Consider the following 27,750-nt stretch of genomic DNA (forward strand, 5'->3'; position numbering starts at 1 on the left):
ACACAAAATACAAAATGTGACATTCCTTTTGCGCAGGGCCACATTTTCTGTATTTGCTTAAAAACAGCAAATTCAACAAATAATTGTGCTTTAAAATGAAGTCTGTTCTCTATAGAAAACATGCCCTTATTTTCACTTAGGAAATCAACATGAACATGCAACTTGACCAGGAGTGCCCAAAACTGCATACAACTGTATAATGTCAGATTTTTGGGTAGTTACCATGTCCACCCTTTGCCTTTACTACGTTTTCCATTTTGTTTTTCCAGGAGACCTGCTTTGAGTTTTTCAAAGAATTTATTTTTACACACCTCCAAAGTTCAGTCTTCAAAGCTGGTTACATTTTCTCATCATCCAAGTAATACACAACACATTTAGTGATGTTGAGATCTGGGCTCTGCTGTTTCTCTGATTGGGACAGTTTTGGTGGTCTATCAGGTCTTGCATGGTTGTTAGGATTCCCATTTTCTATACAGCTTTATTTGGAAAAAAAATTCCTGCTGTTTCAGTTATTTTCCTTCCACTTAATTCTGCCTTATGCAAGCTTATATATTTAATTTCCTCGAAAACATTTCCCAAAAATAGATAACTTAATGGCAGTTTTGACTGGAAGTTAAATAAATGAGGGGTGGTCTCTAACTTTTGCGCCGTACTCCTGGATTTGCTAATCGTTGCTCACCATCAGTGACTGCTTTTATTTGGCATTCCAGTGATTCCTTCTATGTTTATGAGCCGTAAATGCTCTTTGTAAAGGTGACTCGAGCTGAAAGTCAAAGAGGTTTTCACTTAGATCTTTTGGTCGGCTCTATTGTTTCCTTTGTGGATACGGAAGCACAGCGGTCAAGGTAGAAATGGTTTGGTCACGACCTGAATGGAAAGTGTTCCTATTAATAAGCATCACTTTTAAAAGGGCGAGAGAAGAAATGATGAGAAAAGAAAATCTGTGGCTTAAGAAGTTGCTTTTTCCCTCTGCATGACAAGCAGAACAATATATATCTGTCCCTGGAGTGAGTGTCAACCAAAGCCGAGCTGCTGGGTCACATCAACCCCGTCAGCAGGCTGAACACAATTACTGCTCATTCCCACAAAGGAGAACATCTCTCTCTGCACTCTGCGTCTGACTCACCCCCACACAGCCCCATACGCTGCTGATGTGTCACTGCACACTGGAGAAGACAAGCTATGTAAAATAGTCATTTAAAATCGATCAGTTTACATTATTACATAGCTTGTTTTGAGCTGTTTTACTGCAATAAAGGCTTATAAATAACTATAAACACCTCTTTATTTAACTCAGTATCCTCCTCTCTGCCTCAGGCATCAGTTTCCTCCTCCTCTGCCTCAGACATCTGTTTTCTGTTACTCAGGCCTGCCGTGTTCGGTCAGGTTTAAAAGCAGAGTGATTTATGTTGGAACACCAAAAGTCTGAAATCAATGTTTTCAATAACATAAAAACAACTCTGTTCCAGATGAATGTGAACGTGGACCTTTCTATCAAAACAAACAAGCAAACAAATAATTAAATAAATACAAATAAAATAAAAATGATTGTGTGTTCAGGGTTTAGATATTTACAAGGATTATACACAAAACCATTATTTACAGGGTTATTTCTGTTCCAAACCATAACCCATAACTTTATTCTGAGTGGATTTTAGACGAAATAAACACTCAACAGACTCTCAGTAACAAATCAACAACATATCAATGAAGAAGCAACAGTGAATACGTTCAGTAGATTATCAACAGACTTTTAATTAATTACATGAATCAAATCTGTTTATAATCTGCTGAATTCAGTTGTTTATCACTTTATTTGGAGTCCAAGTTCAGAACTGCAGATGTTAAACCTCAGAGGAACTGAACATTAACAGGTTTAATACAGACCATCAACACAGACACACTGACACCATCCTGCACCTGGAGATACACTGGATTAGGGCTTGGTTAAGGTTGGGATTAGGGTTAGGACCAGAGTGAGGGTTAGGATTAGGTGTTGGGTTGAGGTTAAAGTTAGGGTTAAGATTAGGGCCAGGGTGAGTGTTAGGATTAGGTTTTGGGTTGAGGTTAAGGTTAGGGTTAGGGCCAGGGTGAGTGTTAGGATTAGGTTTTGGGTTGAGGTTAAGGTTAGGGTTAGGGCCAGGGTGAGTGTTAGGATTAGGTTTTGGGTTGAGGTTAAGGTTAGGGTTAGGGCCAGGGTGAGTGTTAGGATTAGGTTTTGGGTTGAGGTTTAGGTTAGGGTTAGGGCCAGGGTGAGTGTTAGGATTAGGTTTTGGGTTGAGGTTAAGGTCAGGGTTACGATTAGGACCAGGGTGAGTGTTAGGATTAGGTTTTGGGTTGAGGTTAAAGTTAGGGTTAAGATTAGGGCCAGGGTGAGTGTTAGGATTAGGTTTTGGGTTGAGGTTAAAGTTAGGGTTAAGATTAGGGCCAGGGTGAGTGTTAGGATTAGGTTTTGGGTTGAGGTTAAAGTTAGGGTTAAGATTAGGGCCAGGGTGAGTGTTAGGATTAGGTTTTGGGTTGAGGTTAAAGTTAGGGCTAAGATTAGGGCCAGGGTGAGTGTTAGGATTAGGTTTTGGATTAGGTTGGGTAAGGTTAGGTTTTGATTAATGGAAGTAACATATTAAGTCTACTTCATATAAAATATCAATAACACATCTACTTAATCTAAGTAATGTGTCAACAGAACATCTACAAGATATTTACTTCAGTGTATTCAGATGCTTCACTGCTGCTACTGCACTGATATGTTGTTGATGTGTTACTAATACTGTGTTAAGAGTTTATTAATCATCTACAAAGGACCACTCCAAATAAAGTGTTACCAATATCTTTTGTACTTCTTAAATTGTTTTTTCTTCTTTTTAAACATCTTTTTGATTTCTTTTAAAATGAAGTTGAAAGATTTACAGTGCTGTGAAAAATTTATTCTATTTTTGCATATTTGTCACATTTTAATGTTTCAGATCATTAAATTATTTTTAACATTAGACAAAGATAACCTACCGGAACACAAAATGCTGTTCTGAAATAATGATTTAATTTACTGAAGGAAAAATGCTGTTGGGTTCAATTTCATTAGCCGCACCCAGGCATGATCACTGCTAGACCTGCTGAATGCAAGCATCACTTAAACAGAACCTGTCTGGCAATGTGAAGCAGCTAGAAGGTCTCAAGAAACAGCACATGATGCCACATTCTAAAGAGATTCAAATACAGATGCGAAACAAAGTCTTTGAAATCTACCATCTGGAAAGGTACAAAGTTACAAAGCCATTGCTGAGGCTCTGGGACTCCAGTGAATGACAGTGAGAGCCGTTATCAACAAATGGAGAAAACTGAGAACAGTGGTGAACCTTCCCAGGAGTGACCAGCTTACCAAAATTTCAACAACGACTCATTCAGGATGTCACAAAAGAACCAACACAAACATCTAAAGAACCGCAGGCCTCACTTGCCTCAGTTAAGGTCAATGTGCACAATTCTACAATCTAACAGACACTGGGCAAAATGGCATCCATAGGAGAGTTACAACGGGCAAACCACTGCTGACCAAACTGAACACACAGGCTCGTTTTGCATTTGCCAAAAGACATCTAGATGACCCCCAAGACTTTTCCGATAATATTCTGAGGACTAATGAGTGGAACTTTCTGGAAGACATGGGTCCCGTTACATCAGGCGTAAAGCTAACGTCACATTCCACCATAAGAACATTATGCCAACAGTGAAACGTGGTGGTGGTAGTGTGATGGTCAGGGGCTGCTTTGCTTCTGCAGGACCTGGATGACTTGTCATGATGGAACCATGAAATCTGCTCTATCAGAAAATCCTGAAGGAGAATATCTGCCCATCAGTTTGTGACCTAAAACTCAAGTGCAGTTGGGCAGGACAGCAGGACAATAATCTGAAGCAACACAAGCAAGTCCACCTCTGAATGGCTCAAAAGAAACAAAATGAAGGTTTCAGAGTGGCCGAGTCAAAGTCCTGACTTGAATGCCATTGAGATGCTGTGGCAAGACCTTAAAAGGGCATTTTTGATAAAAAAAAATTCAATGTATCCAAATTAAAACAATTCTGCAAAGAAGAGCTGAAATTCCTCCACAGTGACGTAAAAGACTTCTCGCAAGTAATCGCAAATGTTTGATTGCAACCCCCATTTTCACATCGCTATTAAAACACAAAGAGCTTTAGTCCATAGGCGGAGCCTTATTTTAGACACACCCCTTCATTTTAGAGCAGAAAGTGAGGCTGCATCCCTATCCCTCATTGCCACATGGTGAGCAATTAGATGCCATTGTTTTGAAGTAAATGTGCCCTAAAGTCTGAAAATCAGTGTGTAAAAATAAGAAGTGTCACTACCGAAACCCATATTTTCAACAATTTAATAAACTTTTTTGTGTTTTAATGAAATATATGACTTTATGTGTGTACAAGTGTTCAAAGCTGTGTTTGCTAATCACTGTCACTACCGAAACATTTAGTAAACGTTTGTTTTGATAAAATCACAGAAGTCCAGAGAGGCCATGAGGTAGTTATAATTTTCTGGATTGTTATTTTGAGATAAAGAGTTAATTAACTTGTGATCTCAAGATAACAAAATTGTTATCGTGAAATAATGGGTTACTTGTCTTGTTATCTAACAGCTCATGGCCTCTCTGGACTTCCGTACAAAATGAAATGTTTAATCATTTATTTTAATGAAATAAACATGATTAAGGGTCACTCAAAGCAAACGGATTTTACCCCCAAGTCCAAATCAGTTAAAAGTCCGAAATGTGTTTTGAATTTTGATTTTGAAGTTACCAGTTAGAATGATACACATAATGATTCCAACACTCTTAAAACTAAAGGTGACAAAAAGTGAATAATGCCTTGGAGCAGTGACGCCCAAATTGTGGCCTGTTCTGTCAACAAAATACTCTAATCCAGCTCTTCATCCCATAAGAAAACAGGCATATTTTTATATCATATATACAATTTTTTGTGTGTTTTGTGTATTCTATCTATCTATTTGTATATTGTTTTGTCTTATTGGACCTTGGCCCTCCACAAACAGAGCACTTGAGCTCCACACAGTTAATAATGTTATGGACTGTAGATGGTCCCTAAATTCCTTGCAATCGTGCATTGAGGAACATAGTTCTTAACCTATTGGACTACTCACTCATGCAGTTCTTAACAACATGGCAACAGGGCCTATCGTGAATGCTCCTTTATATATATATATATAAAGGATATATCATGATAGCATCACCTGTTGCCTATTCACCTGTTTACATGTGAAAAGTTTCCAAAAAAGGTGTTTTTGATCATTCCACAAACTTCTCAGTCTTTCACCGCCCCTGTCCCTGCTTTTTTGGAATGTATTACAGGCATCAAACTTGGAATTAGCATATATTTACAAAAAGAGGATTTTATTACCAGCACAGGCCTACGTGGATACAGACTATCGGGCTTAATGTTCAACAAATCATGGAAAATAACGCAAAAATGATTTATTATGAAGTTATGGCAGTGCGGAATTGATGTTTGAAGTTGTCAATGTTAACTGTTAAGCTTAATATGACAAACTTAAAATATGGAATTAAACATCTAAAAACACAGCTCAGTGTCTAGTTGGTGTCCAGTGTCCATTATATTTAAATCTGCATTGCAGACATTAAAATAGAATAAAGTAACAAAAATTATTAATACGACAAGAGATTCATTTTAAATTTTTTGAAAGAGACGTTTTGGAAGGATCTGTGCCGGCGCACTCACACTGAGCCAGGTCTCTGGTAGCCGTTGCTTGAATCTGGCCGGTGGCGGAGGAGCCGTTTGGGTGGCAGGTCAGGGTGTGGGGCGGTTCTAGATCCGTCTCTGTGCTCCACGGCCAGCAGACTCTGCACTGAGCCAGCACAGCTGCGTCGAGCTGAAATTAAACAGGCACAACACCAGTAACTCACAGAGCCTGCAACTAAACACTGCTCACTTCATACATCATATTACATAACTGCAATAAAGATACTTGTTTAATATTTTGAGAATATGACCAATAACATTTTTCCTTATTGGCAATTTGTCTTCCAAATAAGTCAACATTAATTTCCAGTGTTCTAGATCATCAATAATAGCACCATCACTGGGGAGGACAAAGGCACAGTGGTACTTTGTAGCTATACAACAGTAACTTGTTGTCACTCCAGGGTTGACAACAGTCCACTAACCAAAAATATTCAGCCAACTGAGGTCTTGCAGTCAGAAACTGACCACTGAATAAAGGCAAAAAAACAGGTAAATGGTCAGAAACAGCAAAACACAACAATGAAAAGAACCGGTCAGTAGCTCTGTAAGAAGAAGCAACACCTCGCAAAGTCCAACTCTAAAAGCCTGGGCTTTATACTAACACTAACTACGAGTGACAGGTGAAACACATCAGTACTCAGGAGACTGTGAGCGATGATTGGAGTGTGTGGTGGGGTCAGGAATCATGTGATCCCCCAAAGGGTTCTGGGAGATGGAGTCCAAGTAGGTTTCAGAGCAAGAGGGATGCAGGACAGATTAGCATTACAGAGAAAAATAACATTTATTTCTGTAGGTTTACAAACGCAGTAAAATGAATAAAATGCAGATATTTTAACCCAGTAACCCAGCATCACCTAAACATTCTGCTCTTCTATAATACTAATATATAATTAACATGTCATCTAATATCAGTTTGAAATATCAGTCAAATCTAAACATCTGTCTGATACCAATATTTTTAAAGAAATTATCTGCTGATGCCAATAAGATTCAAAAATCATTGCGCATCCCTCCATGTAAGAGTTGCACTTTCAAAGGAATGGCTTCATCTGTTTCAAGGGGCTGCATGTGATAAATAATAAGAAATAATTAGGGACTTGGCTGATTATGAGGGATTGGAGCTGATCCAGCCAAGTTTGAATGGATCAACTATATTAAGCAATTTCAGTGATGATCCCTTGATATTCATGTTATTTGTACAGGTGGCATAAACAGACACAACCCACAACCTACAGCAGTGCTTTCAGACCTTTTATCTTTCTTCAAAACTTGGGCACTTAAAATAAGAGCGTGTAGTTACTACGCTCTGAGTTTTTATCCTTTCACTTACTGCAAGCTTCGTGCCACTGTGCCAATGTAAAACCAAGAGGAAGTTGCAGGCTACTGCACTCAGAGCAATATGACACTGTATCACATATTAAAGTGGTTAGTTGATATAAATAAACCACACAGAAATCAAAGGACATCTGTAGGAGTCTGTAAGCGTGTATGTGATTTTGCTGCAGCATTGAAATGTCAAGCCATTAGAATAATTAACCAAACTAAATCAAGAAATAGTAAACACACAATAAAAGTAAAGTCACTTTTAAACTAGTAAGCAAAATGTATCATGACACTCTATGAACTTACTAAAAATTGAGGGATTTTAATTGACATACAGTACCGCCCTCCACCAAAAAGGGTAGTTCTACTGTTACAAGCTTGATATCATAATAATATCAGGACCCTTTCTGGTGCTATATAAAACCATTTTCAAAAAGGTTCCATATAGAACCATGTACAACACACTGTCCAAGAACCTGTAGAACCATTTCACCAAGCAAAGAACCATTTAAACAAGAAATAGTTCTATACAGAACTCATGTTTCTAAGTAGAATGAATGCTTTTCCTAAAAACTCATCTTTTTTAAGTGTGTATTTTTAGAGGCTGCTTTGCCTGGAAATGAACAGACTTTCACTGAAAGTATGCGCTGTTTACCTTCCAGGTTGTGCAGCGATCTGACAGATGGAGCAGGTGAACAAGTGAACTGAGCTGATCTCTGTGCGATTGTTGAGGAGTGGGGGGCTTTTTTAGGGGCCGGGGAGGACCTGGAAGCTGTAGGCACAGAGCCGAGGCTGCGAGAGTCCTCCGAGTCCGTTCGTGCCGTGTCTTCTCTGGAGCTGGACTCACGGCTGCTGAGGCTGGTGCAGGCCGGGCCCTGGGGCCCGTTGGAGGACAGGGAAGAGGGGCTCCGGCGCAAGACTGTCAGAGAGGCCTTCTCTTTGGGCTGAGAGGAGGAGCCTGTCTTTGAGGAGCTGTTCTGCTCAGAGGAGTGGGAGGAGAGGGACTCCATGCTGCCCATAGGGGTGCTGCCCGAACTGCTGCTGAACGTGTCACCTACTTGGACAGTTTCAAAGTGAGAAAAAATACTGTAGAATCCAAGCAGAGACATTAAATATTTGGGATGAAATAATGTTTGACTTAAAAGTTCATTACACTGTCAAAACTGAACAATATGCTGATACGCTTCTTTTATTTAATCAAAACCAGTGCAAAGAAGAGACATTTATTATTTTACCTTAACAAATTGATTGATTTTTGTACACTAATTCCAAATATGATGCCTGCACCACATTCCAAAAAAAGTTGGGAGAAGGGCAACAGAGGAAAGTTTGTGGAGCATTGATGAAAGGCTCAGTTCCCACTTTGCATAAAATGGAAAAAAAAGTCCAGCGGTTTATGTATGTTTCTAAATGTACGACTACAAGCAATTCGGAATTTCTATCAATAACAAAGTTCACGATTCAGCAAATCCTGAGAAATAAAGGGCAAGGCGGAAAACCAATACTGAATGCCCATGAACTTCAATCCTTCAGAAAGCACTGCATTAAAAAAATAGACATGCTTCTGTAATGAATAGAACCACATGGGCTTGGAAATGCTCTGGAAAGCCCTTGTCTGCAAGCACAGTTCATTGCTGCATCTACAAATGCAAGTTAGGACTCTACTATGCAAAGCAGAAGCCATATATCAACAACATACAGAAACACCGCCGACTTCTCTGGGCTAAAGCTCATCCAAGATTGACTGAGTGGAAACGTGCTGTGGTCTGATGAGTCCATCTTTCAAATTGTTTTTGGAAATAATGGACATTGTGTTTTCCAGATCAAAGAGGAAAAGGACTATCCTGATTGTTATCAACACAAAACGCATTACACAACTGCAATGTCCTCAGACTGTTGAGCAGTTAGTGTTACATCAAGCAAGAAAGGGAAAAAAATCTCACTTTCACAACTATCCCCAGTTTCCAAACCATTACTGAACACAGGTAAAAAGAAAAGGTGATGTAACACAGCGGCAAACATGCCCCTGTCCCAACTTTTTGGAATATGTTCCAGGCATCAAATTTAGAACAAGCATTTATCTACAAAACATAAAGGTAATTAGTCGAAATGTTTAATATATTGAAATTCGACTGTTTTCAATTGAATGCAGATCAAAAAGGACTTTCAAATCATTGCTGTCTCATTTTTAATTGCAATGGAATTGAGTTTGTATGTAACCACATTTAAATAGTAATGCAAAATGAAATTCTAAGGGTTAATGAATAAACCTGATCTGTGCCTTTTTTACAAATAAAAAGTGTACAGGAAAGTTTAAATAGGGATTAATAATGGTAACGTTAAACTCACTGTCTGCATCAGCCAGACACAGTGTGGGAGTGTATGGGCTCTTGGGTTTGCGGGGTCCTGTGGAGAGGCAGATGGCTCTGCTCCTGCGTGACTCTGGCCGGGACTGGGCCTGTGGCAGGGCCACGTTAGGGTCCGGCGCCTGGTGGAAAATCTGCAGGTGTCCATGCACAACAGTCAGGCAAAACTGTGGTTGCTGTGCAGCATGATGGCATTTCACTAAAAACTAGTGCAAAGTTCAGAGGGCGGCATTTAGTTTAGTTGACCTCAATCCAGTCAAAATGGCCATTAAGCACAAGTCATTTTTTTTTATTTACAATATAAAAACAAGAAACATATCAGAAAACTACAAAAAAGCCTCCAACACTAACTGTATGCAACCTTTTTCCAACTCCCCCATCCTTCCGATCTTAAAAGAGATCAGCTACAACACTGTTCTCCCAACAGAAGCTGTCACTGAATTCAGGTTTCCTTTCAAGAAGACACTAAGGCCCAATCCCATTTCACCCCTCGCCCCTACCACTCAGCCCTTAGCCCTCTGTTTTGCGCATTCACGTCTAGGTTTAGGGTGTCCTGATTCTTGTTGATTCTTGTATTATGTTCATTTTCTTAATAACAAGCATAAACAAATCGCTAATAAGATGCTAATGTTTTGGTAGCTAGCTAACTAACTTTCCCGTTCCACCTTAAATAGTCCAGCAGTTCTGACGCCTGAAGTGCCAGAATGCAACTGCTGCACCATTTAAGGTGAAATGGGGAAAATCTGAACAAGAATCTGGTGAATATCTGACTTCAGCTTCATATCATCAGAATTAGGGGGGGTGATAATAAATAATTGCCCCCTCTTTGAAGCCATATGATTCCCTAAATGTAACTAAAGCCCAGCAGTGAGGAGCTGAACTTTACCCTCCTCTGCTGTCACTGCAGACTGGCAGGGTCGCCTACAGAGCAGCACTAGTAGCTGTTAATGAAGTAATGTTTTTCTTTTTACTTTGAGGGTTGACCAATTTCATAGGGCAAGATTTCAACTACTACCCCTTGTAACTCAGTTCCAAGGGGTTAGGGAGACACTCGAAAACAAGGGGGTAGGGATAAAAAGAAGAAATGGGACTGGGCCTAATTTTCATACAAGCTACTAACCAAACATACTTTAATTTAGACGTAAGATAATCGATTTGCATAAGGGGGAATTCAATGTTCCCAAAACGAGTTCAAAGATGATTAAAAGATATGTAGAAAATGAGACTCCTAACAACCTAACAACAGACCTGGTGGACACCAAAACTGCCCCCATCACCTAGACAGCATTTATAGCTTTCATCTTTAAGAGAGAGGACAAAATCAAGCTCCATGTATCAGATCAGAAAACATTAACAGGTGATTGTCCATCCTTCCACTGTGAGAGGACGACTCAGCTGCAGCAGAAGTAGATTCAAATAACCTAAATACTTTCTGCATTCAAATGTGCACTTTTTCACTGAATTTCACAAAGATTCAAATTTTATTTACACAGCTCTTTTGAAAAGTGGGCCTGTTTCTTGACTCTCTCTTACAGGAATGAAATAAAACGAGTGCTGACTCTTAACTTGCCTTTTCAAAGTTCTCAATCAAAATCTCCACCACCACGTTCTGGAACTTGATGTTCATCATGGCAGCCACAGTCTCCTCTTGAGAGCGCATGAGCGTGGGGCCGAAGATCACCCCCAGGTTGGACACGGTCATCATGTTGCTCTTACTGTGGGTGGACACGCTACAGGAACCAGACACAAAAATTCCACTGAAACAAGAACACGTTTTTCCACTGCACAATCAAAAACAAGAACAGACCCAAATGGGAACCAACAGAATTTACGATTCTAGTTCTGGTTTATTTTCCACCTGCTCAAGATAAAACTGGAACTGCTGTGAAAAAAAACACTCAAAAGCATCCAATTTGGATACATACTTGCCAGTTAACTTAATGGATAACATTAAATAATGCACTAAACTGTTCTGTGTGCTCATAACAATGTCTAAGCAAACAAAGCCTAGCAAAGCTTCCTTTTTTCCTGAAGGAGTGAACTGATGGAGGCATGATCTGATTTGCTTATTACAGCTTAACATGAGTTGTGCTGAAATAATAGTTCACATACAGTCACATCTACCTATCTACCTATCTATCTATCTATCTATCTAACTATCTATCTATCTATCTATCTATCTACATATCTATCTACATATCAATCAATCTATCTATCTATCTGTCTATCTATCTATCTATCTATCTACATATCTATCTATCTATCTATCTATCTATCTATCTACATATCTATCTATCTGTCTATCTATCTATCTATCTACATATCTATCTATCTATCTATCTATCTATCTATCTATCTATCTACATATCTATCTATCTATCTATCTATCTATCTACATATCTACCTACATATCAATCAATCTATCTATCTATCTGTCTGTCTGTCTGTCTATCTATCTATCTATCTATCTATCTATCTATCTATCTATCTATCTATCTATCTTCTAGTTCACATTCTGGTGCATATATTGGTCACACAATAGTGATTAGTGACTTCATCTGGAAGAGTAAGGTATTTGCTAAACTGTCGTTAGCTTCAGCAGCAAGTGAAACAAACAGTAGTCCTTAGACAGCAGACAGTACAGACTACAGACTTCATAATTCATCCCGTTGCTTTTGACAGCAGTTACATTATTAATAAATCCAAGGGAACCAGTTTCTCTGGGAGCCCCACATACCTACGCCATAACACTACCTCCACCATGCTTTACAAATGAGGTGGTACGCTTTGTTTATGAACTGTACAGGCTTTTCTATTTATTTACTTATATTTTTGGCAAACTCTAGTCTTTCTGTTTTTGAGGCTTATATCTTGTGTATTTACTCTGGTGAAATCTTCTTTTTGGTGTTTCTGAGCTCACCAGTATGTTCTCTTCTACTAATAATGCACCAAATCTTTAATTTGGCCAGACACAATGTTTCTGCTATCTCTCTGTGACAGCTCTTTGGAGATCTTATTGATAATCAACAGCAACAGATTCCAAATCCAACATTTGAAATTAACACCAGATATTTGATTTGTGTGTTTATTTGCATAATTAAGTGAAATAATGAGGGAATAACACCAACTGGCCACAAAACAGCTAAGCCAATTACTTTTGAGCCCATTAAAATAGGGGGCCGTGTTTGAAGATGATTGTAATTCCACTGTCGTTCACCCAATTTGGAAGTAAATACCCTCGAATTAAAGCTGAATACATTTCGTGCTTATACTCATTTAATATTCCGATCCAATTTGTTGTGGTAGACAACTTTGTAGACACTGAAATATTCATGGACCTGACTGTATAGTCTATGGGCAACCATCCAAACAAAGTGCTCAATTATGTAATCATAATAATGTGCATTAATCTGTATAATAAATGTTAGGAAAGAAATGAAGGAATGAACCAGAGAGCATTCTGTCCAGAAAAGAACAAGCTTATCTGAGTAGCTGAGACAGTATAAGACGGAGTATCTAAGGCAGTGGGGGGTAGGGGGGTGGCGTACGTCAGCAGGTGCTTTATTAGAATCTCCAGCATCTCCTTATTTCTGTCAGGCAGTTTGTGCACCAGAGCATGCACAGCACACACTCTGTAGTTCTGGTCATCTGATTCTGTAACACAACACAAACATATGAATATGAGTCTACAGTCATATACAAATGTATGTTGGTATAGTGTAGTGGGTAAAACCTCTGTCTTCTACACTGTATATTGGGGTTCAATCCCCCACCTGGGATAAACACCCTACACTATACCAATAAGAGTCCTTGGGCAAGACTCCTAACACTGCCTTCACCTACCTGTGTAAAATGATCAAATTTTAAGTCGCTCTGGATAAGAGCGTCTGCCAAATGCCGGAAATGAAACAAACGTTTTACGTCATAAGATAAATGAATACATCCTATGTAGAGAACACACTTCTGTACATTTTAATACACAGTTACTGTTAATGTGCTAAAATCAACATATTTGGGAAAAAGTATAAAATATAGCTTGTGCAAATGTTATGGCACTTTGAATACACTATATGACCAAAAGTATGTGGACACATCCTAATTACTGAGGCATTTGAGTCACACTCATTGCTAACAGTGGAATAAAATCAAGCACATAGCCTTGCAATCTCCACAGACACACACTGGTAGTAGAATGGGTCGTAATGAAGAGTGCAGTGACTTTACACATGTCACTGTCATAGGATGGCACTGCCCACTGAGCAGCTGCCCACAAGCCTGAGATCACTATGTGCAATGCCAAGTGTTGGCTGGAGTGGCGTAAAGCGCCGCCACTGGACTCCAGAGCAGTAAAAACATATTCTCTGGAATGAGGAACTAAGCTTCACCGTTTGGCAGTCTGATGGACAAATCTGGGTGGATGTGAGTAGAACGCTACATAACAGAACACACAGTGCCAAGAGTGAAGTATGGTGGAGGAGGGATAATGAGCTGGGGCTGTTTTTCAGGGTTTGGGCCCCTTAGTTCCAGTGAAGGGTGATGTTAATGCAACAGCACACAAATACATTTTAGACAAATATATGCTTCCAGCTTTGTGGTTACAGTTTGGGGAAGAGCCTTTGCTGTTCCAGCATGACTGAGCCCCTGTGCACAAAGCGAGCTCCATAAAGACATGGCTGGGTGAGCCTGGTGTGGAGGATCTTGAGTGCCCTGACCTCAACCCCACTGAACACCTTTGGGATGAACTAGAACGGAGACCGCGAGCTAGGCTATCTTGTCCAACATCAAAGCCTGATCTCACAAATGCTCTTTTGACTGAATGGGCAAAGATTCCCACAGACACTCTCCAAAAGTTGCGGAAAGCTTTCCTAGAAAAGTGGAGGCTGTTTTTCCTACAAAGGGTTGAGGACTCCATATGAAGGCCTATGGCTTGGAATGGGATGTCAAACAAGCTTATATAAGTGTGATGGTGAAGTGTCCACCTAGGTGGCCATATAGTGTGTTTTTGTTTTTTTTTTTGATATGGTATCCACAAATAAAACTGGACTAAAATTAGCATTTTTTGCATTTACATTTAATTGAAGTGTGAGAAAAGTAGTCATCCAATCAGTTCCAGCAGGTCAAATGATGTTTTTCAACATTTTTCACTGTTTAGCACTTATGACTAGCATAAACTTACAGCGTGGACTAAACGTGTTTCAGACATTTTCTGAGATATGTAAACAAAAACAAACAAACAAACGTTTTCTGACTTACTGACAGCCTGGATAAAGTCTTCATGAAGCCTGTATGTCATGAGAGGCTCGGAGAGACACCTAGTGGAGGAGAAAAGGAATTGCAAGCCATGAATTCCCACAAACTTCTCATCTCCTCACTACTTCTGTTCAGCTGTGTAGACCAGGCATTATTCATTATGAGTTATTTTACAGAAAGCAAAGCTGCTGCTATGCCCAGTGCTGGTTTAGACCATAATGGCAGCTTGCAGCCCATTTTAAAGAGGACAGGACAGGCAAGCTCACCTGAGATAATTCTTCAGTCCACTGGTGATGGTCTTATTGTCCCATGTATCAGGGTCAAGGTCCATGTCTGCTGGGGCTTTGGGTGCTGCAAGATGGACGGTTTATATGAGAGAAGCATTCACACTACCAATATCTGACAAAGTGGACCTGGCCATTTAGAGGGAATTACCAGGGATTTAAAAAAATTAGCATAATTTAATCATTATAATGTAAATAATATCAATCAGAATGCTTTGATGTGGAGCACAGTTTTATCTACAGTGGTGGTGACAGGAACCAGGGGTCGCAATGTCTACAACACAGTCATTTCATTTACTATTCAAAACAACCAGTGAAGCTACATGGTTTAAGTGTTTATATGTAATGCTGATAATGGAATAATTGTGGTACATCTGAAAAAATAGGTTTTCTTTGGGAACTGTTTTGCCTCACAACACCCTGCATGTACCTCCTTAACCTTATTTCAAAACTTCATCTCAGAGCGATATTAAAACAGTGTCTCAGGGATCAGGCAGAGCATTTTTAACCATTGCATATACAAACTTCCTGTGATGGAGCTTTTAGAGGCATAAAACACTTGAGATGTCTGGTTCCCATCACTGCTACTGTGAACAATTCTGAATCAGTTCGTTTCTTTTTCACATGAAATGGTTATGAATTTCCTGATGCCTGATACTCTCTTTTATGATAGTTTTGAGAAAGCTTTCGCCTAATGTATTTTTTAAATCTTTTCAGGGTGGAGAGAGACATGTGAGGCATTGTAGGATAAAAAAAGTCCCCGAAGAATTATTCAGATTTATGACTATTTTTCCCATTATCAACATTACATATAAAAAAGTTTGCATGTAGGTTCACTAATTGTTTTGGATAGTAAATAAAACGGACATATTCGTAAAAAAAAATAAAATAAAAAATGAACTTAACTTAAAGTAAGTGTTTGGGCTACCTTCATTTCCCATATGATAATTAGAGTTAATTCCCATACATCAAACACAAGGCCCATGGGCCTGATCAGGTCCATTATCCAGCCCACAGAATTTTAATTTTCTATTAATATTAGCCCATTTCTTCTCTTTCATAATGCTTTGCACTACAATCCACAGTATGCACTGCAACATAACGTGCGCTAATTCAGGTACCTATATAGGTTTAAAAGACTTACATCCTGAGGACATTTTTTTCAATATTTCAAGCTTTCATGTAATATTTCAAGGGTTAGGTTAGGGTCAATGTGTACTACAAGTACCTATATTTTGCTGTTGATGTTTTGGCCTATTTTAAACAAACAATGACCAGTTCAGGTTATAACAAAATGTTATTTAAAACTGAAATAAAGACACAGATGTTCTCTGGCCCTCCGATTTGTTGAGATTTTAAATATGGCCCTTTTAGTGCTTGAGTTTGACACCCCTGAGTTAATTGCTCTTTAAATAGTAAGGAAACAGAACAAGAGTCTGTGTTTATGTCCTGTCAACTTATTATTTACAGTTCAAATAACTCAAAATTTTAACACAGCCCAACTTTTTGAATCGTTTTAAGTTAAAATCGACATTTTTTTCCAACACATCTACCTTTTAACCATTTCACATTAAAACACCCTGAATGATTTTGTTTACATCTCAATGACTGAATTACACAGAATATTTAAAAAATATGTGGCAATCCTCTCTAAATGGCCAGGTCCTTCCAGCAGGTCTGAACTTTTGATACACAAATCTATATCTGAAGAACGACTCAGTCAGTTTGCATTGTAGTTGATGTTGCTACTAAATAATGAGTTTTAAACCCTATTTAGGTTGGATTAGTTGATCAGGGGACACGTCTCCTCAGTGATAAACCTCTTGTATCGGGATGGCAATAAAAATAATGCAGAATGAGTGTGTTTCCAGTTGTATTTTCTATAAACTCAGATGGCTGCATTATTATTTCTAGAAAACTAAAAGTCAATAATATTCTGCATAATATGAATATAAAGTAATCTCCCTGTAGCTTCTATTATGATCACCCTTCATTCTGTCTGACCTGCTTCATTTTCTTTCTCCTCCAGCTAATGTCCTGTGTAAAGAGGATGGACATGAAGTTGTACCACCTAGTCCCAGTAAAAGGTTGGGAGACTCTTTCGAAGCATCCACGATTCCATGATCTGGCGAGAGTTTAATAGGACTATGCACACTATAAGACTAAATACAGTAGCAGCAGTCAGAATCTCTTTTTTCTACACAAGATAACATCTGCTGGGAAAATCATGCAGATGTGCATGTGGTCGGGACTAAAACGATCAGAGTTCAGTGAAAAGTTGGTAATTGAGACTGAAATTTTCTTAGGCGAAAAGGCAGAAAATCACCGACATGGCCAATCCAAACGGAAGTAATTTCCCAAAGCAGCAAAATTAACCCAGTAGGAAGTAGGAAATTAACCCAGGACCCCATGTAAATTTAATAAGCCTGGGATTTTAACAGCTTAAACTGCAAAAAATGCATTTTAAATATTATTCGGCACCACTTTACAATACGGCTACTCTTATAAAGGGTCTATGAATGATTTAACATTAGCTTATTAGTGGTTATTAATTAGCAGGTACGGCACACAAATGAAAGGGCAACAGTCAGTTTGGAGAACACAAAGAATGATATGCAACCAGCAAAATCTAAGGCAGGTGTTCTCAATGTTTTCCACCTCAAGGCTCGCCTATTTATCACTAGAACACATTGGGCCCACTGGAAATACTACTACTACTACTACTACTACTACTACTACTACTACTAATAATAATAATAATAATAATAATAACAACAACAACAACAATACTTTATAATTAAAAATATATATTATTGATCAAAAACAATATTGATCTAGCGCAATCTGTCTTAATTCAGCGCTTCATTCTGAGTTTTTGAAGCAAATGAAAGTAAGATAAGGTTATTTCTCTGTCTCCTCTTCATCTTAATGTTAGGCTGTATAAAATACGTGTTAACTAACTGAATCCTGAGTGAGGAGAGCACGGCAGTGACCTGTTTTCTCTCATTATCTAATCTTATTTCAAGGCGTTTTTCCTGTTTAAATTCATTGTTGATATCAGGGCCGTCGCCGTCGGACATTTTCAGCACAGTTATACGCAGCACGTAACTGTGAACATACAATATGAGCAGATCAGGCTAAAGTCAGCTTGTTTCACACCAGAAATCAGTGGTTTCTGCAACTCGTTGTTATATCAGTCACTTGAGAGTGGACGAGTGGAACTTCAGAGGTGGCAATAAACACACAAAGCTGCTTTGCAGTTGTCATGTTTTTTAAATTAATCTATATTTCTTTTTTATTAAGTCAATTTATTTTCACTGATTTTTATGAGGTAAAGTACCTTCAGCGGCCCACTAAGGACCACTGAGTAAAGGTTCAAGGACTATAAGAAGGGGCTGCATGACCCCCTGATCTGGGGTTTAACAGTATAGATGAATGTTGACTCAGTATTTGGGAAGCATCAGGTCACTGATACACTTTCATGTGTAATGATTACTGATTTTAAGCTGTTTATGACCTACAACCATTACTAAACTAATTTTAAGCCATTTATAAACCCTTTATAAAGGTAGTCTTACTGTAGAGTGGTACACATAAGTAAGTCTATTTAAGATGACCTACCTTGTTGGCAAATGATTTGAGCATGCAGTTTGCACAATGCTAATTGGGCTAAATGTCATTCTATTACTGCACTATTACCTGTTAGCTACATTAGCCTCATAGCTCCACTGCAAAATTAAGAATGTACACTTTGGATATCAAATGTCTGAAAATGGTACAAGTTCGATTTATTTTATCAAACTACTGCTTTCAGAAGTCATTTAGTCTCCCTTCCTATGTAAGGGGGTAACTGCTTGGCCGGCAAGTGGCTCAGTGGACATTTTGTTGGGGTGTAATTTCTGTTTCTGAGTCAGACGGAGCAGCGCCACCCAGAGAAGAGAAACAACACCAACCTGCACTCAAACACGCTCACGGCGAGTGGGTTCTTGCTAATCAGGTGTTTGGAGCTTTATCTGCATGTGAGCACTCTGACAGTACTGCATTAGAAACAAGGATTAACCTTTAAAGCCCCTGTTCACTCACTCATAAGTCTTTTACTATTATCTATGGCTTTTATGATGTTTTCACTATGAACTGGCAGTGAAAGGATGCTGCTGGTCTTTTCTGTTGAGACATTTTTCTTCTGATTGATTTGAGTTGAGTGGGACTAAATTTGGCGTAGGTGATGTCAGATCTGCCAAAGTACTGAGTACCGAGTTCCTCTCCCTCCTAAAGTGACTGCTCTCCCTCTGCTTTGAGCCAAAGCTCCCAGCAAGTAAATGATTTCAGCTTTTCTAGACTTGTTAATGATGAATAAAATGATATAGCAACTTAGAGTTATGTTAGCAACCTCCCCCAACATCAAGGATCCACTCAGACCAGCGCAACACACACTAACACACCACCACCACGTCAGTGTTACTGCAGTGCTGAGAATGATCCACCACCCAAATAGTACCTGCTCTGTGAGGGTCCATGGGGGTCCTGACCACTGAAGAACAAGGTAAAAGGGGGCTAACAAAGTATCAGAGAAACAGATGGACTACAGTCTGTAACTTTGTGGTGTGTGTTGGGGGGGCGCTTTGTTGTTGTCTAGATGTCAACCATGGTTCTTCTGGTAGAACATTGTGAGGCAGGCAGCCATGTCTTTGTGTAGGCCTCTGCATAGCAAGTGTATCGAGATTTCAACTGGAACAATTCATTTTACAAGGGATATTTTGATGGATTCTGTCCTTTTTAGGCTTGCTGGTTAATGATTAATCACGGACTAATGGTGGCCAGTTATTGGTCAAAAGAAACCGCCAAAATTTGCACCCCTAAAAGGAAATAAGTTGCAGTTTGAAATGGCTTACAAAAGACTGTGGTCATTAGCTTCTGGACTTTGGAGTTGACTCCCCCTATACGATACAGGCCCATAGTGTTGATCCCTAATAGAGAAGAGACAGAGCGAGAAAGAGAGCGAGAAACAGAAAGAAGGGCACAAGACAAATCACAAATAATCATCATAATAGATGCACATTCACATTTTAGGCTAAACGTCTAAACCCTTAAATGAGTGCTTTCACAAATGAATTAACGTCGAGACTTTTCTGATGCAAATGGCAACAAAAAGCACTCAAGCCAAAGATCACAACTCCACTCACCCCTTATCTCAACCATGCGTATGCACTTCTTCACAAAGTTAAAGCCAGCCTCGTTCAGATGCGCTGTTCAAAAAAAAACAAAAAAACAAACTGATGAAAGTGCGAGTTTGGCGGATTGAACATCTGAAGCACTCGGGGGGAACAGAGCTTTCTGAGCGTAACGCTCTCGACCTTGCCCAGAGAACAGTGCAGTGAGACAGATAAGAGTTGCCATGAAGCATTGTCTGAATGAATAACTATGATGAATCCAGAAGGCCTGCGGAGTGCGTGTCAGATCACAGCTGCCTACTGGACTCGCTTTAGCTGACTGACGAGTGTGGGTGCGAAGTCTAATCCAGACAGAAAAGCTTTCAAAAGATGTGAAACAAATGAAATATTAAACCTTCCACTGCGATAAATTAAACATGCGATTAAAAAAGCAAAACACAAATGTACTCACTCTCTTCTTTCTTGCTCAGGATGGCTGGGAGGTTGTAGATCTAGAGGGGTAAAAAATGACAGCACAGCTGATTAACTGCAGACATGACATTTACATTTTACATTTCTGCAGCTGATTGAGAATGTTTCACAGTTTGAGTCTAAAATAATGTTTACTAATCTTTAAATATGCAGGTAGGTCAACAACAGGATGTAATGCACTACAAGCCACAAGTCTGAATAAAAATAAAACATGATTAAGGAATGACAGAATAACAGTGCTGTGGTCACTAATGCAGAACAGGGTCTGCATCTTAAGAGTTTGATTAAACATCATCAGTATTAGTGTGCAGATGATTCTTAAAGGGGATTTCCAACTATTGAATGGTTCGGATCGAATCAAGTCATTCAGAGTGGTTTGATGTGAAATGCTCTGTTTTAGAGAAACAGAAACAGAATTGTTCACAGTGGTGGTGATGGGAACCAGACGTCTAAAGAGTTTCATGTCTCTAAATGCTAAATGGTTACAAAAGTGCAGCTTAATGCCTCAGACAGTGTCTGTGTTTACCTGCAAAGATTTTCTCCAATCCGACTGAATACATTCTGATTACAGATGAAGACCGAGGTGTTTATATTCTCACTCTACTCAACACTCTGATGGAAAATCTCCGTTTACATGCTCACTACAAGTAATCTGATCCAAAATGACGCGCAGAGTGAGTCAGTCCAGTCAGAGTGAGACGGGCAGCAGTGAGCAGCTCTTGTGTTTTTAATCACTTTAAAATGATGTCAGACTCAGGAAAATGTCCTTCACATGTCCTTATTAAAGAAGGCCGAGAGGAAGACGTCGTGTTCTGAGACACATAAGCTGGACGTCCGTCCCACCGCCGTCTTTTAAAGATCAGAGCATAAACTTCGTCTCCTCTGCAGACCAGTTTCTGCTCCGCCATGTTGAACGGTATAAACTTTCACTATGACGTGACGAACATGATCAGAACAGGCTTAAACTTTCCAACTGGGAATGTAATCAGATACAGGTGTTTACATAGATATTATTCTTCTATTTAATGGATTATTTACAGGATTACCCACCTCGATCAGTCAGATAGAAACTGTATTCCGAATGGCCTAAATCAGACTAGACTATTCCCATTGAGCTATTTGTCGGATTATGAAAGGATTATTAGGCTGCATGTAAACATTTTGGCCTAAAATTTATTATTTTTGAATGCTTTCTTGGTGGAGAGGTACATTCAAGGTGTGGTATGGCAAAATCCCCCCTAAAGAAAAATTTACCACTATTTTACCATTATCAACATTACATAATAGACATCAATTTCTGGCAACCTCTGGTTCCTATCACTATCATTGTAAAGAAATCCAAGCCAGTAAGTTTCTCTCTCAGTATATGACCTGAAGTTTGAATTATGCAGATATTTGAAAAATTGTAAAATGTTGCTTTCATTTGTTTGGCTCCCTAGTGACTGTCTTACATAGTTTTAATGTGGTTCTAATGACATTCATGCTGATTCTCCCACTCAGATGCTCCTAAAGACTTGTCTCACTGATTAAGGTGTGTTAAATTCTTATTAAACTGGTCAATGGAATGGGCTGCTATCAACAGTGAAGATAGAGTATCACTGCAAGCCAATGGAATATTTTAAGAAAAACACCTTTGTGTAAACTAGATGTCAGTAAATATGTTTGTGCTGGTTGTTGGACACTGACATAGCTGCTCTACAGTGACACTGAATGGATATTTTGCTGTTTTTTTTTTTATTTCTGCATAAATAAGTGGTTAATAGAGGTTTAATCTCTAAAAAATTTCCATTCCAGAGAAATGTAATGAGTCAGAATTGTTCTCAGTGGTGGTGATAGGAACCAAACATCTGAAGTGTTCACAGTGTCTATAAAAGCTCCCTTACAGAAAGTTAATACAGGACATGGTTGATGCAAAGATTTTGGGCCTAAAACATATGATTTAATAGCCACTCTAAGCAGTACATGCAGGGTGGTATAAGGCAAAATACTACCCAACACTCAACATTTCAACATTTACATAAAAATTCTGAAGAAATGTGTGGGTTCACAAGTTTTAAATAATAAACAAAAGTGGCTATATTTGCATTGTAGACACTGTGACTCCTGGTTCCTATCATCACCACTGTAAATAAAGTCTGTTGAATTCCCTTAAGAAAAGAGCCAAGGGCTCACTTACCGGCTCTTTACCATCCATAGCCTCTAGCCACAGCCTCCTGTTGGACTCGGACAGTGCCTGCAGGGTTACGATACCATGCCTGCACACAGTGCAGCAAACATTAGCATGCTTTAGGGACAGATCACTCCCTTAGATTAGTTATCCTACGAAAGCGCAGCCTCTAGACGGTACTGCCACCTCACGTTTCTACTCTCTTCACCTTTTAAATGGTTATTTTTTGGCCCTTTCCACATCACTAGACAACTCACTGACCAGCTGAGATACTGTGTTTTAATTAATAAAAAATAAATAAAAAAAAGGTAAAGTGATAGTTTGTTAAAAATGTTGCCTTTACCCCAAATGCAGTCAACCAACCAAGACATTTTTGGTGTCCAAAGTTTGCTTCTGTAGTTTTGCACTTGAGCTACAAGGCTAATGTAGCTAACAACAGGGGCTCTAAGACAAATGTTGCTAACTGAAAAGCGTTTGGGTGATATCTAACAATAATTAGCCGAATACTTTCTACACTATTCTTTTAGCTTACAGGCTTTTTTTATCCATGATGATTCATGAGCTCCTGCTGGTGTGAGTTCAAGTCTGTTTCTTCCCTTTAAATGATGCACACAAAAGTGACCTGCATGTTCCCCCTTGTGGAGAAATTTCAGACATGCGTGAGGGAGTGACTTTCAAGGCCAAGTCTGTGTGCTTTACATATTTAATTACAAAATAAAATGAATCAGTAAATAAATAAATGTTTACGTCATTATAGAGGAGGTGCTGCTACAGACAGGGGTGGCACTAGGCACTAGGACCCCCATGAGCCAAGGGCCCCATGAAAACACAAATTACAAATACGGTACATGCTGATGTTAAATAACCTACTGCATAATATGCGTACATTTTGAAAACAACTGTTATTTGTGATTGTAGTGATTATTTTCAGTAATTTCACTGCAGCTCTCTCCCCAGTTAAAAATGGATGCCAATGCTGAGAATATTCCTCAGATGGTATGATATACAGCTGAGACAGTGGCAAATGTTGTCTAGCATAACGGTGTATTAACACTGTAATATTCCACAGTTTTAACAGTAAAAGACATTAAGACATTACATGTACATGCTATTTAATACTATTTAGCAAGCTGTTCAAAATTATTCATCTTTACTTTTCCACCAATTCTCATTCCAAACACAGCGATCACTGGGTTACTTATCAATCATTACTGATCACTGCGTCATAGAGGCCTAACTGGAACATAACTGAAAGTGGATAGTGCACCAGTTATGCACCTCTTTTTATAGAAGCAAATGTCAAACAGCAAACATGACTTGGCTGGTGGTCTACATGGGGGGCTTAGATTCAGTTGCTACTGTAAAACTCAACTTACTAATCATATTTCATTTGTAATGTCATAGCATTGATATTATTGTAGTTACATGTAAATACTACAAATCCATACAGCTACTTTAGCAGATAGGAAAAAATATTAAAAGTACAGCATAGATTTGCTTTATATAGAAATGCATACATTTGTGGAGCAGATTCATGCAAATGAACTGCACATGTCTCTCATCCAAAATCAACCTCATAGCACTGAACCAGCCACTACAATGTCACTGAAGCTTAGCCTTGAAGCTAAATCCAGGCTGTATGAGCTAGTAGCGCGCTACATGGTGAAGGTGAATGATGAAGCCAGAAGCTGGTCAAAGCTGAGGCTGAGGGTCAATCTGCCCTCTTTGTTAGAACAAAGCGCTTTTCTATGGAGGCCATGTGGTGATACACATTCATCTACCACTTATTATCATTAGAACCACCTACCTTGCTGGAGTACAGTAAGAAACTGCCATGCACATCTAAGCCATCCACTAGTTTCTGGCCAGAGATATTTTCAGGGGGTGGACCACTCTCAGCCTACCTAGTGTCACTCTAGCAACACTATTGTGCCTGATACACTCATACAAGTACCACACACACTCTACCATGCCACTACAGATTGATCCATCACCCAATTAATACAAACTCAAATCCTAAAATTGAAGGGTTGTAACAGAAGGTAAAATGCAAATAAAAACAGAAAGCACTGATTTGTAAACTGTCTTTTACAGACATTTAATTGAAAACAGCACCTTAATTTATATTTATTGATGTTTGTAAATTCCAAATTTGATGTTGGCAACACATTCCAAAAATAGTTGGGACAGGAGCAATGTAAGAGTGGGAAGTTTGTGGAATTATCAAAAAGCTCTTGTTTTGAAACCTTCCACATGTAAACAGGTGAACAGATAACAAGTGATGCCATCACTGGGGATAAAAGGAGGGTTCACAAAAGCCCCAGTCACCGCTTTTTCTGAAAAACTGCATTTTTTTGGAGTTAACAGTCCAACAGTTTAAGAACATTTCTTTAAGCACAATTGCAAGGAATTTAGGGGTTTCACCATCTACAGTCTACAGACATGCTTCTGTAACGAATATAACCACATGGGCTCAGAAATACCTTTAAAAATCATTGTCAAGAAAACACAGTTCATCACTGCATGTAACAAATGCAAGTTAAGATTCAGTGCAATGCAAAACAGAAGCCATATTAACATAGACATCCATATATCAAGCTGATGTTTCTGGGCTGAAGCTGAGATGGACTGAGGCAAAGTGGAAAGGAGTGCTCTGATGAGTGCACTTTTTTAAAAATTTCTTTTTCTCAATTTAGTTGTGTCCAATTCCACTAGCTAGGACTCCCTCAATCACACGATGTTTCCAACGCTAGGAGGGCGAAAGGCTATCACCAGCTTCCTCCGAGTCCTGTGAAGCCAGGACGTTGTGTTCTCCAGGCCAAAGAATGAAAGGAGCATCCTGACTGTTACCTGTGTGAAGTTCAAAAGCCAGTGTCTGTCATGCTATGGGGGGTGTTAGTGCCATTGGCATGGGTAACTTGCATGTATGTGAAAGCATCATTAATGCTGAAGGGTACATACGTGCTTTGGAGCAATACATGCTGTCATCTAGATGATGTCTTTTTCAGGGACCTCCACGCTTCTTTTAGCAAGACAAATCTGTACGTGTTACAACAGGGTGCTAAATTGGCCTGCCTGCAGTCCAGACCTACCTTCCATTGAAAACATACTATACATCATGAAGCGTAACAAACAACAATGTAGACTGAGTAAATGAAATGCTACGTCTTGGAATGGGGACTGAATTAACTTGCATATCTGTGAAAGCACACTGACACTGAAAGATAGACACATTTTGGAGGAACAAATGCTGCCTTTTAGCCACTACATTTTTCAGGGATGTCCATGCTAGTTCAACATGACAATGGCAGCAAACATCTTACATGTGCTACAACAGCATGGCTGCGTAATCAGACAGTGCAAGTGCTAAACTGTCCTGTACAGCGGCACAGCAGAAGACTTGTCCAACTGAAGGATGGCAAAAAAATTCTGCTTTCAAAACTGGATCAACTGATGTCTTCAGGCCTAAAATGATTATTAAGTATTGTAAAAAGGAAAGATGATGTAACACAGCTGTAAACACACTCCTGTCTCAACTTTTCTGGAACTGCAGGCATCATATTTGGAACTTTATAGAAATTCATAATGTAAAACATCAAATAATTTGTTTTTGGTTTTTGTACTGTTTTCAATGTATTACAGGTCAAACAGCATTTACTAATCACTGCTTTCTGTTTTTTTATTGGCATTTCATATACTGTCCCACCTTTTTTTGGAACTGAATGTGTGTTCTTTGCTGAATATTTGTCTTGGCATATTAGTGCTGCAAACTGGTGCTGAAAATAAAGGATCCTACCAAGCTGTAATGTTTTGTGCCTTGATGTCAAGTGAGGGTTTTGCGGTCCTTTAAAAAAGCTGTGAGATCGTAAAAGAGACTCAGCCGAGGCTCTTTAGTGTAAATCAAGCCACATCACCACATCATTTGCTGGTGAAAGAGGATCATTTCAGTGCGTTTCTTTCTGAACTGTGCCATTCTGCCCCTCCAAAATCATCAGGTAGTGGATGATTATGATTTTGTGGAGTCAGTAGAATTAAAATGGCAAACAAAGAAACAAACAAACAAAACAAAGCAAAACAAAAACAGGTGTTTGTTCAGAATGGGAGTAAGTGAATGAAATGAAAAAGCAGTGCACATGCATTGTGCCATGCAGCCGCGCTGAAACAGCACACAGCGGGTCACATACCGGACTTTACAGAAATAATGCAGTGGTCGGAAAAGAGTTCCACGACAGACGGCATTTCTATGTCAACATAAACACAAAGACAGGGAAGAATGCACACAGTACATAGTTCATCAGAGAAACAGGTGAAATCTTACACTAGGCGGGCAAACATATATACACCCACATAACTCCTTGTCTTACACGGTACACTGCAGAGGTACTAACGTATACAGTACCATGAAAGACTACCTGCCCCCTCCCGATTTCCTCAATTTATTGCATATTTACCACACTAAATGTTTTCAAATCCTCATGGAAAATGTAATTTAAGACAAGGAGAACTTGATGAAGCACAAAACACAGCTTTAAAATGATCATGTCATTTACTGAAGGCAATTTTTTTTGCAACACCTATATAACCCATCTGAAAAAGTATTTTAATAACTGGTCATGCCAAAAGCTATGATCAAATGCTTCAAAAAGACTGGAGGTCAGTCTTTCACATCACTGTGGAAAGACATTCTTTGCAGAGTTGCTTTAATTCAGTCATATCTTTTGCCATGTCTCTTTCTAATGGTGGAATCAGGAATGCTGACCGTATCTGAGGTGAGCGAGGCCTGCAGTTGCTTAGATGTTCATCTGTCTTCTTTTGTGACTTCCTGGATGGGTCATCACTGAGCTCTTGGAGGAATTTTGGTAGGCTGGCTACTTCTTAGGCCTGATTAACACATACTGCAGCTTGCACGCGCTGGCCTTTCAAACATACACTGT

At 39.1% G+C, this 27,750-nt stretch overlaps 1 protein-coding gene across 5 annotated transcripts in view; it reads right to left on the bottom strand.

The window, feature by feature from the left end:
* Positions 1-27,750, bottom strand: part of LOC118817762 (rho GTPase-activating protein 42) — a 185,915-nt gene that overhangs the window by 11,127 nt on the left and 147,038 nt on the right. For 2 of the 5 annotated variants that reach the window (XM_036584668.1, XM_036584672.1), the window contains exons 11-22: positions 27,001-27,057; positions 22,826-22,904; positions 20,630-20,669; positions 20,191-20,253; positions 19,900-19,974; positions 14,990-15,074; positions 14,727-14,785; positions 13,022-13,127; positions 11,044-11,203; positions 9,457-9,607; positions 7,763-8,164; positions 5,761-5,911 (exon numbers count right to left, since the gene is read on the bottom strand). In XM_036584668.1, coding sequence (XP_036440561.1) covers positions 5,761-5,911; positions 7,763-8,164; positions 9,457-9,607; positions 11,044-11,203; positions 13,022-13,127; positions 14,727-14,785; positions 14,990-15,074; positions 19,900-19,974; positions 20,191-20,253; positions 20,630-20,669; positions 22,826-22,904; positions 27,001-27,057 — 1,428 coding nt within the window. The remainder of the gene's footprint in view (positions 1-5,760; positions 5,912-7,762; positions 8,165-9,456; positions 9,608-11,043; positions 11,204-13,021; positions 13,128-14,726; positions 14,786-14,989; positions 15,075-19,899; positions 19,975-20,190; positions 20,254-20,629; positions 20,670-22,825; positions 22,905-27,000; positions 27,058-27,750) is intronic. The other 3 variants (XM_036584669.1, XM_036584671.1, XM_036584670.1) reach the window with 3 other exon arrangements.

The sequence above is a fragment of the Colossoma macropomum genome, unplaced genomic scaffold (genome assembly GCF_904425465.1).
Source record: "Colossoma macropomum unplaced genomic scaffold, Colossoma_macropomum, whole genome shotgun sequence".
Lineage (NCBI taxonomy): Eukaryota > Metazoa > Chordata > Actinopteri > Characiformes > Serrasalmidae > Colossoma > Colossoma macropomum.